The 17,857-nt window shown below is 51.2% G+C and overlaps 1 protein-coding gene across 2 annotated transcripts in view; it reads right to left on the bottom strand.

The window, feature by feature from the left end:
• The window catches only part of SLC2A4 (solute carrier family 2 member 4), a 180,152-nt gene that overhangs the window by 95,339 nt on the left and 66,956 nt on the right, over positions 1-17,857 (bottom strand). The window contains exon 4 of one of the 2 annotated variants that reach the window (XM_066593967.1): positions 7,444-7,568. The exons of the other annotated variant lie outside the window; for it this stretch is intronic. Coding sequence (XP_066450064.1) covers positions 7,444-7,568 — 125 coding nt within the window. The remainder of the gene's footprint in view (positions 1-7,443; positions 7,569-17,857) is intronic. 2 annotated transcript variants of the gene reach the window in all.

Genomic DNA, 17,857 nt, shown 5'->3' with positions numbered 1-17,857 from the left:
TGATGGGCGGTACAGCTGTGTGTTATTAGTTACATTACATAGGGGGTCACTTACTTTCCCCCTGTACTGTGGATGATGGGTGGTAGAGCTGTGTGTTATTAGTTACATTACATAGGGGGTCACTTACTTTCCCCCTGCACTGTGGATGATGGGCGGTACAGCTGTGTGTTATTAGTTACATTACATACGGGGGTCACTTACTTTCCCCCTGTACTGTGGATGATGGGTGGTACAGCTGTGTTATTAGTTACATTACATAGGGGGTCACTTACTTTCCTCCTGCACTGTGGATGATGGGCGGTACAGCTGTGTGTTATTAGTTACATTACATAGGGGGTCACTTACTTTCCTCCTGTACTGTGGATGATGGGCGGTACAGCTGTGTGTTATTAGTTACATTACATAGGGGGTCACTTACTTTCCTCCTGTACTGTGGATGATGGGCGGTACAGCTGTGTGTTATTAGTTACATTACATAGGGGGTCACTTACTTTCCTCCTGTACTGTGGATGATGGGTGGTACAGCTGTGTTATTAGTTACATTACATAGGGGGTCACTTACTTTCCCCCTGTACTGTGGATGATGGGTGGTACAGCTGTGTGTTGTTAGTTACATTACATAGGGGGTCACTTACTTTCCTCCTGCACTGTGGATGATGGGCGGTACAGCTGTGTGTTATTAGTTACATTACATAGGGGGTCACTTACTTTCCTCCTGTACTGTGGGGGATGGGTAGTACAGCTGTTTGTTATTAGTTACATTACATAGGGGGTCACTTACTTTCCTCCTGCACTGTGGATGATGGGCGGTACAGCTGTGTGTTATTAGTTACATTACATAGGGGGTCACTTACTTTCCTCCTGTACTGTGGGGGATGGGTAGTACAGCTGTTTGTTATTAGTTACATTACATAGGGGGTCACTTACTTTCCTCCTGTACTGTGGATGATGGGCGGTACAGCTGTGTGTTATTAGTTACATTACATAGGGGGTCACTTACTTTCCCCCTGTACTGTGGATGATGGGCGGTACAGATGGGTGTTATTAGTTACATTACATAGGGGGTCACTTACTTTCCTCCTGTACTGTGGATGATGGGCGGTACAGCTGTGTGTTATTAGTTACATTACATAGGGGGTCACTTACTTTCCTCCTGTACTGTGGATGTCGGGCGGTACAGCTGTGTTATTGGTTACATTACATAGGGGGTCACTTACTTTCCTCCTGTACTGTGGATGATGGGCGGTACAGCTGTGTGTTATTAGTTACATTACATAGGGGGTCACTTACTTTCCTCCTGTACTGTGGATGATGGGCGGTACAGCTGTGTTATTAGTTACATTACATAGGGGGTCACTTACTTTCCTCCTGTACTGTGGATGATGGGTGGTACAGCTGTGTGTTATTAGTTACATTACATAGGGGGTCACTTACTTTCCTCCTGCACTGTGGATGATGGGCGGTACAGCTGTGTTATTAGTTACATTACATAGGGGGTCACTTACTTTTCTCCTGTTCTGTGGATGATGGGCGGTACAGCTCTGTGTTATTAGTTACATTACATAGGGGGTCACTTACTTTCCTCCTGTACTGTGGATGATGGGCGGTACAGCTGTGTGTTATTAGTTACATTACATAGGGGGTCACTTACTTTCCTCCTGCACTGTGGATGATGGGCGTTACAGCTCTGTGTTATTAGTTACATTACATAGGGGGTCACTTACTTTCCTCCTGTACTGTGGATGATGGGCGGTACAGCTGTGTGTTATTAGTTACATTACATAGGGGGTCACTTACTTTCCTCCTGTATGGTGGATGATGGGCGGTACAGCTGTGTGTTATTAGTTACATTACATAGGGGGTCACTTACTTTCCTCCTGCACTGTGGATGATGGGTGGTACAGCTGTGTGTTATTAGTTACATGACATAGGGGGTCACTTACTTTCCTCCTGTACTTTGGATGATGGGCGGTACAGCTGTGTGTTATTAGTTACATTACATAGGGGGTCACTTACTTTCCTCCTGTACTGTGGATGATGGGCGGTACAGCTGTGTGTTATTAGTTATATTACATAGGGGGTCACTTACTTTCCCCCTGTACTGTGGATGATGGGCGGTACAGCTGTGTGTTATTAGTTATATTACATAGGGGGTCACTTACTTTCCTCCTGTACTGTGGATGATGGGCGGTACAGCTGTGTGTTATTAGTTACATTACATAGGGGGTCACTTACTTTCCTCCTGTACTGTGGATGATGGGCGGTACAGCTGTGTGTCATTAGTTACATTACATAGGGGGTCACTTACTTTCCCCCTGTACTGTGGATGATGGGCAATACAGCTGTGTGTTATTAGTTACATTACATAGGGGGTCACTTACTTTCCTCCTGTACTGTGGATGATGGGTGGTACAGCTGTGTGTTATTAGTTACATTACATAGGGGGTCACTTACTTTCCTCCTGCACGGTGGATGATGGGCGGTACAGCTGTGTGTTATTAGTTACATTACATAGGGGGTCACTTACTTTCCTCCTGTACTGTGGATGATGGGCGGTACAGCTGTGTGTTATTAGTTACATTACATAGGGGGTCACTTACTTTCCTCCTGTACTGTAGATGATGGGCGGTACAGCTGTGTTATTAGTTACATTACATAGGGGGTCACTTACTTTCCTCCTGTACTGTGGATGAGGGGCGGCACAGCTGTGTGTTGTTATTACATTACATAGGGGGTCACTTACTTTCCTCCTGCACTGTGGATGATGGGCGGTACAGCTGTGTTATTAGTTACATTACATAGGGGGGTCACTTACTTTCCTCCTGTACTGTGGATGATGGGCGGTACAGCTGTGTGTTATTAGATACATTACATAGGGGGTCACTTACTTTCCCCCTGTACTGTAGATGATGGGCGGTACAGCTGTGTGTTATTAGTTACATGACATAGGGGGTCACTTACTTTCCCCCTGTACTGTGGATGATGGGCGGTACAGCTGTGTGTTATTAGTTACATTACATAGGGGGTCACTTACTTTCCTCCTGTACTGTGGATGATGGGCGGTACAGCTGTGTGTTATTAGTTACATTACATAGGGGGTCACTTACTTTCCTCCTGTACTGTGGATGATGGGCGGTACAGCTGTGTGTTATTAGTTACATGACATAGGGGGTCACTTACTTTCCTCCTGTACTGTGGATGATGGGCGGTACAGCTGTGTGTTATTAGTTACATGACATAGGGGGTCACTTACTTTCCTCCTGTATTGTGGATCATGGGCGGTACAGCTGTGTGTTATTAGTTACATTACATAGGGGGTCACTTACTTTCCTCCTGTACTGTGGATGTCGGGCGGTACAGCTGTGTTATTAGTTACATTACATAGGGGGTCACTTACTTTCCTCCTGTACTGTGGATGATGGGCGGTACAGCTGTGTTATTAGTTACATTACATAGGGGGTCACTTACTTTCCTCCTGTACTGTGGATGATGGGCGGTACAGCTGTGTGTTATTAGTTACATTACATAGGGGGTCACTTACTTTCCCCCTGTACTGTGGATGATGGGCAGTACAGCTGTGTGTTATTAGTTACATTACATAGGGGGTCACTTACTTTCCTCCTGTACTGTGGATGATGGGCGGTACAGCTGTGTGTTATTAGTTACATTACATAGGGGGTCACTTACTTTCCACCTGTACTGTGGATGATGGGCGGTACAGATGGGTGTTATTAGTTACATTACATAGGGGGTCACTTACTTTCCTCCTGTACTGTGGATGTCGGGCGGTACAGCTGTGTTATTGGTTACATTACATAGGGGGTCACTTACTTTCCTCCTGTACTGTGGATGATGGGCGGTACAGCTGTGTGTTATTAGTTACATTACATAGGGGGTCACTTACTTTCCTCCTGTACTGTGGATGATGGGCGGTACAGCTGTGTGTTATTAGTTACATTACATAGGGGGTCACTTACTTTCCTCCTGTACTGTGGATGATGGGCGGTACAGCTGTGTGTTATTAGTTACATTACATAGGGGGTCACTTACTTTCCTCCTGTACTGTGGATGATGGGCGGTACAGCTGTGTGTTATTAGTTACATTACATAGGGGGTCATTTACTTTCCTCCTGTACTGTGGATGATGGGCGGTACAGCTGTGTGTTATTAGTTACATTACATAGGGGGTCACTTACTTTCCCCCTGTACTGTGGATGATGGGTGGTACAGCTGTGTTATTAGTTACATTACATAGGGGGTCACTTACTTTCCCCCTGTACTGTGGATGATGGGCGGTACAGCTGTGTGTTGTTAGTTACATTACATAGGGGGTCACTTACTTTCCTCCTGCACTGTGGATGATGGGCGGTACAGCTGTGTGTTATTAGTTACATTACATAGGGGGTCACTTACTTTCCTCCTGTACTGTGGGGGATGGGTGGTACAGCTGTTTGTTATTAGTTACATTACATAGGGGGTCACTTACTTTCCCCCTGTACTGTGGATGATGGGCAGTACAGCTGTGTGTTATTAGTTACATTACATAGGGGGTCACTTACTTTCCTCCTGTACTGTGGATGATGGGCGGTACAGCTGTGTGTTATTAGTTACATTACATAGGGGGTCACTTACTTTCCACCTGTACTGTGGATGATGGGCGGTACAGATGGGTGTTATTAGTTACATTACATAGGGGGTCACTTACTTTCCTCCTGTACTGTGGATGTCGGGCGGTACAGCTGTGTTATTGGTTACATTACATAGGGGGTCACTTACTTTCCTCCTGTACTGTGGATGATGGGCGGTACAGCTGTGTGTTATTAGTTACATTACATAGGGGGTCACTTACTTTCCTCCTGTACTGTGGATGATGGGCGGTACAGCAGTGTGTTATTAGTTACATTACATAGGGGGTCACTTACTTTCCTCCTGTACTGTGGATGATGGGCGGTACAGCTGTGTGTTATTAGTTACATTACATAGGGGGTCACTTACTTTCCTCCTGTACTGTGGATGATGGGCGGTACAGCTGTGTGTTATTAGTTACATTACATAGGGGGTCACTTACTTTCCTCCTGTACTGTGGATGATGGGCGGTACAGCTGTGTGTTATTAGTTACATTACATAGGGGGTCACTTACTTTCCCCCTGTACTGTGGATGATGGGTGGTACAGCTGTGTTATTAGTTACATTACATAGGGGGTCACTTACTTTCCCCCTGTACTGTGGATGATGGGTGGTACAGCTGTGTGTTGTTAGTTACATTACATAGGGGGTCACTTACTTTCCTCCTGCACTGTGGATGATGGGCGGTACAGCTGTGTGTTATTAGTTACATTACATAGGGGGTCACTTACTTTCCTCCTGTACTGTGGGGGATGGGTGGTACAGCTGTTTGTTATTAGTTACATTACATAGGGGGTCACTTACTTTCCTCCTGTACTGTGGATGATGGGCGGTACAGATGGGTGTTATTAGTTACATTACATAGGGGGTCACTTACTTTCCTCCTGTACTGTGGATGATGGGCGGTACAGCTGTGTGTTATTAGTTACATTACATAGGGGGTCACTTACTTTCCTCCTGTACTGTGGATGTCGGGCGGTACAGCTGTGTTATTGGTTACATTACATAGGGGGTCACTTACTTTCCTCCTGTACTGTGGATGATGGGCGGTACAGCTGTGTGTTATTAGTTACATTACATAGGGGGTCACTTACTTTCCTCCTGTACTGTGGATGATGGGTGGTACAGCTGTGTTATTAGTTACATTACATAGGGGGTCACTTACTTTCCCCCTGTACTGTGGATGATGGGTGGTACAGCTGTGTGTTGTTAGTTACATTACATAGGGGGTCACTTACTTTCCTCCTGCACTGTGGATGATGGGCAGTACAGCTGTGTGTTATTAGTTACATTACATAGGGGGTCACTTACTTTCCTCCTGTACTGTGGGGGATGGGTGGTACAGCTGTTTGTTATTAGTTACATTACATAGGGGGTCACTTACTTTCCCCCTGTACTGTGGATGATGGGCGGTACAGCTGTGTGTTATTTGTTACATTACATAAGGGGTCACTTACTTTCCCCCTGTACTGTGGATGATGGGCGGTACAGCTGTGTGGTATTAGTTACATTACATAGGGGGTCACTTACTTTCCCCCTGTACTGTGGATGATGGGCGGTACAGCTGTGTGTTAGTTACATTACATAGGGGGTCACTTACTTTCCTCCTGTACTGTGGATGATGGGCGGTACAGCTGTGTGTTATTAGTTACATTACATAGGGGGTCACTTACTTTCCTCCTGTACTGTGGATGATGGGCGGTACAGCTGTGTGTTATTAGTTACATTACATAGGGGGTCACTTACTTTCCCCCTGTACTGTGGATGATGGGCGGTACAGCTGTGTGTTATTAGTTACATTACATAGGGGGTCACTTACTTTCCTCCTGTACTGTGGATGATGGGCGGTACAGCTGTGTGTTATTAGTTACATTACATAGGGGGTCACTTACTTTCCTCCTGTACTGTGGATGATGGGCGGTACAGCTGTGTGTTATTAGTTACATTACATAGGGGGTCACTTACTTTCCTCCTGTACTGTGGATGATGGGCGGTACAGCTGTGTGTTATTAGTTACATTACATAGGGGGTCACTTACTTTCCTCCTGTACTGTGGATGATGGGCGGTACAGCTGTGTGTTATCAGTTACATTACATAGGGGGTCACTTACTTTTGCTCCTGGCATTGACTAGTAAAGTTGTGACTATGACCTACAGAGTGGTTGTGGCCCACTTGCCGTTTGACCCTCCTAGCTCCTCTGGCTTCGCGGTGTTGTGTATTCCTGTAGTCCGGCAGTCCCTTAGTCCGGGCTTTCGCCGTTGTATATGTCGATGTGTGATGGGAAGATGTATTAAATGTGTGCAATGTGGAAAAGGAATAAAGGTGGAGCAAAACGCGTACAATTGTGACAGAGAAAGGAAAATGGCCGCCGGAGGATTGAAGTGGTAGAGGTGCCGCCCGCCGGATGACTAGAAGAGCTGCTGGGAATGGCGCAACACTCTACATGTCAACAACCGAAGACCATGCGGAATATGGTGCGTGGCCGGCATGGGGACGCCTCAGGAAGCTGGTGGGAATGTACAGAATTTCGGGGACACGGGGTGTTGAGATCCTGGCAGCCTGTGTGAAGTGGGGCCAGCAGAAGGATCGGGCAGGATCTAACTGTTGTCTGTAGCATGGAGTTTAAATGGTCCAATAAAGCCCGCTTCATGCAATAAGACGCTCCGTCGTTCGCGGCGAGCATATTGGCGCGTCCCAACTTGTTTTAGCTAATTATTGTATTTAATTAGTAAAGCAGCAGAGAGGAGGACTCCTCGGGGTTACTGTACACACAGCTCGATGGATGATGGCAGTGATAGTCTGCGGACGTTCTTACCTGAGTAAGCTCCGATGAGGAATCTTCCAGCGATCATCATCTCGTATGATTGGCTGATCTGGGACAGTCCCATTAAGCTTCCCCCAGTGAAGGCCAATACGTTATTGATGATCATGGCTCGTTTCCTGCCCCCAACGACAAAGGTCACACATGAATAACATTACAGACCCCAATCACTGACAGGACTGGGAACGGGGGACTTCCTGGACCACCAGAGGACTTTTCATGGATCACCAAATGGAGACTGAGAACAAGGGAGAGCCAGCCAGCCCTCTGGGTACATCACGCCAGGGCCAGAAGAGGCAGGAGGATATCCCTATGGAAGGGGATATGAGACCGCAGGTGACCACATGTCACCATTTAGGCCGGACACTACCAATTTGCGACCATGTGCTCCACTTTTGGGACACAGGGTCATCATAAAGGTGATCACCAGCTGGGGTGTGTGCAACTGGGATCCTCCTCCTCTGACCTCTCCTTGTTTCCGCAGGAGGAGAGCAGAAGGGATAAAGTGTCCACAGCAGCACCAAGAAGAAAAGCAGCAGCACTTTGAAGACGAAGAGGAGGAATTAGGTATATTGATTTCAGGTGGACTACTGTGGGGGTCACTATTACTAATAGAGATCCACACAGTGGCCATAGATTACTACTGAGGCTACTGTGGGGGTCACTATTACTACTGGGACCAATATAGGGGGTCACACTACTTGGGCTGATACAGAGACTATTAGTACTAAGGCTACTGTGGAGGTCACTATTACTACTGGAGCCACTGTGGGTGGACACTATTACTGCTGAGGCCACTATTGGGATCACTTACTACTGGGGCTACTGTGGGGGTGACTATTAGTACTGAGGCCAATATAGGAGTCACACTACTGGGGCTGATACAGAGACTATTAGTACTAAGGCTATTGTGTGTGTGTGGGGGGGGGGGGGGGGGGGGTCACGAGCCACTGTGGATGGACACTATTACTGCTGAGGCCACTGTGGGGGTGACTTAGTACTGAGGACACTGTGTGGGTCACTATTACTGCTGAGGCCACTATGGGGATCACTATTACTACTGGGGCTGATATAGGGGGACACTATTACTACTGAGGCTACTGTGGGGGTGACTATTACTACTGGGGCCAATATAGGGGTCACACTACTGGGGCTGATACAGAGGAGACTATTAGTACTAGGGCTACTGTGGGGGTCACGATTACTACTGAAGCCACTGTGGATGGACACTATTACTGCTGAGGCCACTGTGGGGGTGACTTAGTACTGAGGACACTGTGTGGGTCACTATTACTGCTGGGGCCACCATTGGGATCACTATTACTACTGGGGCTGATATAGGGGACGCTATTACTACTGGGGCCACTGTGGGGGCCACTATTACTACTGGAGTCAATATAGGGGTCACACTACTGGGGCTTATACAGAGACTATTAGTACTAAGGCTATTGTGGGGGGGGGGGGGTCACGAGCCACTGTGGATGGACACTATTACTGCTGAGGCCACTGTGGGGGTGACTTAGTACTGAGGACACTGTGTGGGTCACTATTACTGCTGGGGCCACCATTGGGATCACTATTACTACTGGGGCTGATATAGGGGACGCTATTACTACTGAGGCTACTGTAGGGGTCACTATTACTACTGGGGACACTGTGGGGGACACTATTACTACTGGGGTCAATATAGGGGTCACACTACTGGGGCTGATACAGAGACTATTAGTACTAAGGCTACTGTAGGGGTCACTATTACTCCTATTAAATCCGGCGGCGCTCCGAAAGGGGTGGTATAGGTACTGAACGATTCGAATAGAATAATCCCTTGTTCATCCAGGAGATGGAATCCGCCAGCTCTAAGGACGTCCCATTCATTGTGAGGGAGCGGCCTGAGAAAGCGCCAATCGTAGGATTATGGCCGGGAGGAAAAGGAAAAAAGAAGAAAAATGTCTCAGCGCTCAGGCAGTGTTTTATCAGAAGAAGAGAGTAACCAAGAGTGTCGGCTACTTCACGAGGGGGCCTACGGCTCAGGGGCCCCCAATCTATAGCGGCTGACCAGCAGAAAGGTTCCGCAGTTTGTTAGTACAACGCGTTTCGGCCTCTCCAAAACAGTACAATAAAAAAACCTGCAACACAGGTCTATACACTGAAATGAACGGGTCACCTCGGGGGTCCCAATCGCTAGCCACCGGGGGAATATCCGCCACATGAAAGTGGTCTAATAGGTCAATGCAGCTCATCCAATAGGAATCCCCACTGTCACATTGTAACGTAATTACGGGATCTTACAAGGCCGGATTCAAAGGTCACATGACTCGTTGTGTAATGATGCTGCGGTCATGTGATCCATACGGAACAATGTAATATGACGAATTACGTGGTCACGTGGTCCCGCTGCGTACTGACGTAGTGGTCACATGGCACGCTGTGTGTAGTGACGTAGCGGTCATGTGATCCATACAAGGTGACCTGATGAAACAGAGCCGGTTTCATGAATTACATGGTCACCTGATTTTGCTACCTACTGGTGTAGCGATCATGTGATCCTACACTGACCCTGTGATAAGGATCATGTGATCCTAATGTTATCACGTTGTATCAGTGCTTTGCATGGTGGCATAGCTAGAGCAATCATGTCAACACAACGTTATCCCGCAATATCTCAAAGGGCATATTCGATAATCAGATACTGCGGATCATGGTGGCCCATCACCAAATAGGGTGAGTGGTGTGTGAGCAGCATTATTGGGCCAAGAGGTTATCAAATAAATGCACCAATTGGGTTAAATTAATTCACAATGAGATGATACACAAATGAGTTAATGAGATAGGATCCATAAAGAGCCAGGATCAGTGAGCAGGGTCAGGCCAGGGTCAGTCAGCAGGGGTGGGCCAGGGTCAGTCAGCAGGGGCGGGCCAGGATCAGTCAGCAGGGGCGGGCCAGGATCAGTCAGCAGGGGCGGGCCAGGGTCAGTCAGCAGGGGCGGGCCAGGGTCAGTCAGCAGGGGCGGGCCAGGGTCAGTCAGCGGCGGCGGGCCAGGGTCAGTCAGCGGCGGCGGGCCAGGGTCAGTCAGCGGCGGCGGGCCAGGGTCAGTCAGCGGCGGCGGGCCAGGGTCAGTCAGCGGCGGCGGGCCAGGGTCAGTCAGCAGGGGCGGGCCAGGGTCAGTCAGCAGGGGCGGGCCAGGGTCAGTCAGCAGGGGCGGGCCAGGGTCAGTCAGCAGGGGCGGGCCAGGGTCAGTCAGCGGGGGCGGGCCAGGGTCAGTCAGCGGGGGCGGGCCAGGGTCAGTCAGCAGGGGCGGGCCAGGGTCAGTCAGCAGGGGCGGGCCAGGGTCAGTCAGCAGAGGCGGGCCAGGGTCAGTCAGCAGGGGCGGGCCAGGATCAGTCAGCAGGGGCGGGCCAGGGTCAGTCAGCGGCGGCGGGCCAGGGTCAGTCAGCGGCGGCGGGCCAGGGTCAGTCAGCGGCGGCGGGCCAGGGTCAGTCAGCGGCGGCGGGCCAGGGTCAGTCAGCGGCGGCGGGCCAGGGTCAGTCAGCGGCGGCGGGCCAGGGTCAGTCAGCGGCGGCGGGCCAGGGTCAGTCAGCGGCGGCGGGCCAGGGTCAGTCAGCAGGGGCGGGCCAGGGTCAGTCAGCAGGGGCGGGCCAGGGTCAGTCAGCAGGGGCGGGCCAGGGTCAGTCAGCGGCGGCGGGCCAGGGTCAGTCAGCGGCGGCGGGCCAGGGTCAGTCAGCGGCGGCGGGCCAGGGTCAGTCAGCGGCGGCGGGCCAGGGTCAGTCAGCAGGGGCGGGCCAGGGTCAGTCAGCAGGGGCGGGCCAGGGTCAGTCAGCAGGGGCGGGCCAGGGTCAGTCAGCAGGGGCGGGCCAGGGTCAGTCAGCAGAGGCGGGCCAGGGTCAGTCAGCAGGGGCGGGCCAGGATCAGTCAGCAGGGGCGGGCCAGGGTCAGTCAGCGGCGGCGGGCCAGGGTCAGTCAGCGGCGGCGGGCCAGGGTCAGTCAGCGGCGGCGGGCAAGGGTCAGTCAGCGGCGGCGGGCCAGGGTCAGTCAGCGGCGGCGGGCCAGGGTCAGTCAGCGGCGGCGGGCCAGGGTCAGTCAGCGGCGGCGGGCCAGGGTCAGTCAGCGGCGGCGGGCCAGGGTCAGTCAGCAGGGGTGGGCCAGGGTCAGTCAGCGGCGGCGGGCCAGGGTCAGTCAGCGGCGGCGGGCCAGGGTCAGTCAGAAGGGGCAGGCCAGGGTCAGTCAGAAGGGGCGGACTTTCCTGTTTGCTTCCTGTAACTCTGCACAATCAGAATCTGGGACCGAACATCCTGAATCTGGTATCTTTCTGCCATTTCCTCCTTGTTGTATTTAAAGTACTGACTGTTGTGTATGCCAGTGAACCCCACCCCCGCTGTAACACCCTCTTCGGTGTGTGTATATATATATATATAGCACTGCTAGTCTTTCAGAATTAATCTGCAATTTAATAGTTAAGCCTCTGAAGATTGTGTTGATCATTCATAGTCTGTGATATAAGAGCGGGTGGTGGAGGCATTTAGACTGGATCAGCGGGTGATTTGAGCTTTCGTTCTGCATGTGTGCAGGAGCCTGGGAAAGCTGGGTACAAATCCACCTGTATCGTAATGATTCTGCATTTGGAACCTTACTAGAGTGATTGATCGAGGCTCTGCCATGACAAGCAGTCATAGTGGCAAGTGCGCTCAGAGTAGTTGGTCCGTGACAAATCGACGATAGAGGCAGGATCGATCGGGTCCCCGCTCTCTACCTGACACGCACAATGGCCACAGTAGTAAGTGTCCCCTATATTGGCCCCATTAGTAAGTGTCCCCTATATTGGCCCCAGCAGTAATAGTGACCCCCCCCAGTGGCCCCAGTGGTAATAGTGAACTCCACAGTGGCCCCAGCAGTAATAGTGACCTCCACAGCGGCCTCAGCAGTAATAGCGAACACCACAGTAGCCCCAGCAGTAATAGCGACCACCACAGTGGCCCCAGCAGTAATAGTGACCTCCACAGTGACCCCAGTAGTAATAGTGACCTCCACAGTGGCCACAGTAGTAATAGTGACATCCCACAGTGGCCCCCAGTAGTAATAGTGACCTCCACAGTGGCCCCAGTAGTAATAGTGACCTCCACAGTGGCCCCAGTAGTAATAGTGACCTCCATAGTGGCCCCAGTAGTAATAGTGACCTCCACAGTGGCCCCAGTAGTAATAGTGACCTCCACAGTGGCACCAGTAGTAATAGTGACCTCCACAGTGGCCCCAGTAGTAATAGTGACCTCCACAGTGGCCCCAGTAGTAATAGTGACCTCCACAGTGGCCCCAGTAGTAATAGTGAACTCCACAGTGGCCCCAGTAATAATTGTGACCTCCACAGTGGCCCCAGTAGTAATTGTGACCTCCACAGGGGCCTTAGGAGTAATTATGACCCCTATATTGGCCCAAGCAGTAATAGTGACGTCCACAGTGGCCACAGCAGTAATAGTGACGTCCACAGTGGCCACAGCAGTAATAGTGACCTCCACAGTGGCCCCAGCAGTAATAGTGACCCCACAGTGGCCCCAGTAGTAATAGTGACCTCCACAGTGGCCCCAGTAGTAATAGTGACCTCCACAGTGGCCCCAGTAGTAATAGTGACCTCCAGAGTGGCCCCAGTAGTAATAGTGACCTCCACAGTGGCCCCAGTAGAAATAGTGACCTCCAGAGTGGCCCCAGTAGCAATAGTGACCTCCACAGTGGCCCCAGTAGTAATAGTGACCTCCACAGTGGCATTAGGAGTAATTATGACCCCTATATTGGCCCCAGTAGTAATAGTGACCTCCATAGTGGCCCCAGTAGTAATAGTGACCTCCACAGTGGCGCCAGTAGTAATAGTGACCTCCGCAGTGGCCCCAGTAGTAATAGTGACCTCCACAGTGGCCCCAGTAGTAATAGTGACTTCCACAGTGGCCCCAGTAGTATCAGTGACCTCCACAGTGGCCCCAGTAGTAATAGTGACCTCCACAGTGGCCCCAGTAGTAATAGTGACCTCCACAGTGGCCCCAGTAGTAATAGTGACCTCCACAGTGGCCCCAGTAGTAATAGTGACCTCCACAGTGGCCCCAGTAGTAATAGTGACTTCCACAGTGGCCCCAGTAGTATCAGTGACCCCCACAGTGGCCCCAGTAGTAATAGTGACCTCCACAGTGGCCCCAGTAGTAATAGTGACCTCCACAGTGGCCTCAGTAGTAATAGTGACCTCCACAGTGACCCCAGTAGTAATAGTGACCTCCACAGTGGCCCCAGTAGTAATAGTGACCTCCACAGTGGCCCCAGTAGTAATAGTGACCTCCACAGTGACCCCAGTAGTAATAGTGACCTCCACAGTGACCCCAGTAGTAATAGTGACCTCCACAGTGACCCCAGTAGTAATAGTGACCTCCACAGTGACCCCAGTAGTAATAGTGACCTCCACAGTGACCCCAGTAGTAATAGTGACCTCCACAGTGACCCCAGTAGTAATAGTGACCTCCACAGTGGCCCCAGAAGTAATAGTGACCTCCACAGTGGCCCCAGTAGTAATAGTGACCTCCACAGTGGCCCCAGTAGTAATAGTGACCTCCACAGTGGCCCCAGTAGTAATAGTGACCTCCACAGTGGCACCAGTAGTAATAGTGACCTCCACAGTGGCCTTAGGAGTAATTATGACCCCTATATTGGCCCCAGCAGTAATAGTGACCTCCACAGTGGCCCCAGTAGTAATAGTGACCTCCACAGTGGCCCAAGTAGTAATAGTGACCTCCTCAGTGGCCCAAGTAGTAATAGTGACCTCCACAGTGGCCCCAGTAGTAATAGTGGCCTCCACAGTGGCCCCAGTAGTAATAGTGGCCTCCACAGTGGCCCCAGTAGTAATAGTGACCTCCACAGTGGCCCCAGTAGTAATAGTGACCTCCACAGTGGCCCCAGTAGTAATAGTGACCTCCACAGTGGCCCCAGCAGTAATAGTGACCTCCACAGTGGCCCCAGCAGTAATAGTGACCTCCACAGTGGCCCGAGTAGTAATAGTGACCTCCACAGTGGCCCCAGTAGTAATAGTGACCTCCACAGTGGCCCCAGTAGTAATAGTGACCTCCACAGTGGCCCCAGTAGTAATAATGACCTCCACAGTGGCCCCAGTAGTAATAGTGACCCAAAAGTGGCCCCAGTAGTAATAGTGAACTCCACAATGGCCCCAGTACTAATAGTGTCTCCCACAGCGGCCCCAGTAGTAATAGTGACCCCACAGTGGCCCCAGTAGTAATAGTGACCTCCACAGTGGCCCCAGTAGTAATAGTGACCTCCACAGTGGCCCCAGTAGTAATAGTGACCTCCAGAGTGGCCCCAGTAGTAATAGTGACCTCCACAGTGGCCCCAGTAGTAATAGTGACCTCCACAGTGGCCCCAGTAGTAATAGTGACCTCCACAGTGACCCCACTAGTAATAGTGACCTCCACAGTGACCCCAGTAGTAATAGTGACCTCCACAGTGACCCCAGTAGTAATAGTGACCTCCACAGTGACCCCAGTAGTAATAGTGACCTCCACAGTGGCCCCAGTAGTAATAGTGACCTCCACAGTGGCCCCAGTAGTAATAGTGACCTCCACAGTGGCACCAGTAGTAATAGTAACCTCCACAGGGGCCTTAGGAGTAATTATGACCCCTATTATGGCCCCAGCAGTAATAGTGACCTCCACAGTGGCCCCAGTAGTAATAGTGACCTCCACAGTGGCCCAAGTAGTAATAGTGACCTCCACAGTGGCCCAAGTAGTAATAGTGACCTCCACAGTGGCCCCAGTAGTAATAGTGACCTCCACAGTGGCCCCAGTAGTAATAGTGGCCTCCACAGTGGCCCCAGTAGTAATAGTGACCTCCACAGTGGCCCCAGTAGTAATAGTGACCTCCACAGTGGCCCCAGTACTAATAGTGTCTCCCACAGCGGCCCCAGTAGTAATAGTGACCCCACAGCGGCCCCAGTAGTAATAGTGACCTCCACAGTGGCTTCAGTAGTAATAGTGACCTCCACAGTGGCCCCAGTAGTAATAGTGACCTCCACAGTGGCCCCAGTAGTAAAAGTGACATCCCACAGCCAACAGCGGCCCCCAGTATAATAGTGACATCCCACAGCGGCTCCCAGTATAATAGAGACATCCCACAGCGGCCCCCAGTATAATAGTGACATCCCACAGCGGCCCCCAGTATAATAGAGACATCCCACAGCGGCCCCAGTATAATAGTGACACCCCACAGCGGCCCCCAGTATAATAGTGACATCCCACAGCGGACCCCAGTATAATAGTGACATCCCACAGCGGCCCTCAGTATAATAGTGACATCGCACAGCGGCCCCCCAGTATAATAGTGACATCCCACAGCGCCCCCCCCAGTATAATAGTGACATCGCACAGCGGCCCCCCAGTATAATAGTGACATTGCACAGCGGCCCCCAGTATAATAGTTACATCCCACAGAGGCCCCCAGTATTAATAGTGATATCCCACAGAGGCCCCCAGTATAATAGTGACATCCCACAGCGGCCCCCAGTATAATAGTGACAACCCACAGCGGCCCCAGTATAATAGTGACACCCCACAGCGGCCCTAGTATAATAGTGACATCCCACAGCGGCCCCCAGTATAATAGTGACATCCCACAGCGGCCCCCAGTATAATAGTGACATCCCACAGCGGCCCCAGTATAATAGTGACAACCCACAGTGGCCCCAGTATAACAGTGACATCCCACAGCGTCCCCCAGTATAATAGTGACAACCCACAGCGGCCCCCAGTATAATAGTGACATCCCACAGCGGCCCCCAGTATAAAAGTGACACCCCACAGCGGCCCCAGGATAATAGTGACATCCCACAGCGGCCCCCAGTATAATAGTGACATCCCACAGCAGCCCTTAGTATAATAGTGACATCCCACAGCGGCCCCCAGTATAATAGTGACATCCCACAGCGGCCCCCAGTATAATAGTGACATCCCACAGCGGCCCCCAGTATAATAGTGACATCCCACAGCGGCCCCCAGTATAATAGTGACATCCCACAGCGGCCCCCAGTAGTAATAGTGACATCCCACAGCGGCCCCCCGTATAATAGTGACATCCCACAGCGGCCCCCAGTATAATAGTGACATCCCACAGCGGCCCCAGTATAATAGTGACATCCCACAGCGGCCCCCAGTATAATAGTGACATCCCACAGCGGCCCCCAGTATAATAGTGACACCCCACAGCGGCCCCCAGTATAATAGTGACATCCCACAGCGGCCCCCAGTATAATAGTGACATCCCACAGCGGCCCCCAGTATAATAGTGACATCACACAGCGTTCCCCAGTATAATAGTGACATCCCACAGCGGCCCCCCATATAATAGTGACATCCCACAGCGGCCCCCAGTATAATAGTGACATCCCACAGCGCCCCCAGTGTAACAGTGACATCCCACAGCGGCCCCCAGCGTAATAGTGACATCCCAAAGCGGCCCCCAGCATAATAGTGACATCCCCCAGTATAATAGTGACATCCCACAGCGGCCCCCAGTACAATAGTGACAACCCACAGCGGCCCCAGTATAATAGTGACATCCCACAGCGGCCCCCAGTATAATAGTGACATCCCCCAGTATAATTGTGACATCCCACAGCGCCCCCAGTATAATAGTGACATCCCACAGCGCCCCCAGCATAATAGTGACATCCCCCAGTATAATAGTGACATCCCACAGCGGCCCCCAGTATAATAGTGACATCCCACAGCGGCCCCCAGTATAATAGTAACATCCCACAGCGGCCTCCAGTATAATACTGACATCCCACAGCGGCCCCCAGTATAATAGTGACATCTCACAGCGGCCCCCAGTATAATAGTGACATCCCACAGCGGCCCCAGTATAATAGTGACATCCCACAGTGGCCCCCAGTATAATAGTGACACGCCAGAGTGGCCCCCAGTATAATAGTGACACCCCACAGCGGCCCCCAGTATAATAGTGACATCCCACAGCGGCCCCCAGTATAATAGTGACATCCCACAGCGCCCCCAGTATAATAGTGACATCCCACAGCGGCCCCCAGTATAATAGTGACATCCCACAGCGACCCCCAGTATAATAGTGACATCCCACAGCGGCCCCAGTATAATAGTGACATCCCACAGCGGCCCCCAGTATAATAGTGACATCCCACAGCGGTCCCCAGTATATTAGTGACATCCCACAGCGGCCCCCAGTATAATATTGATATCCCACAGCAGCCCCAGTATAATAGTGACATCCCACAGCGGCCCCCAGTATAATAGTGACATCCCACAGCGGCCCCCAGTATAATAGTAACATCCCACAGCGGCCCCCAGTGTAATAGTGACACCCCACAGCGGCCCCCAGTGTAATAGTGACATCCCA

Source organism: Eleutherodactylus coqui, chromosome 2 (genome assembly GCF_035609145.1).
Source record: "Eleutherodactylus coqui strain aEleCoq1 chromosome 2, aEleCoq1.hap1, whole genome shotgun sequence".
NCBI classification, from domain to species: Eukaryota; Metazoa; Chordata; class Amphibia; order Anura; family Eleutherodactylidae; genus Eleutherodactylus; species Eleutherodactylus coqui.
This window is presented reverse-complemented; position numbering and strand designations above follow the sequence as displayed.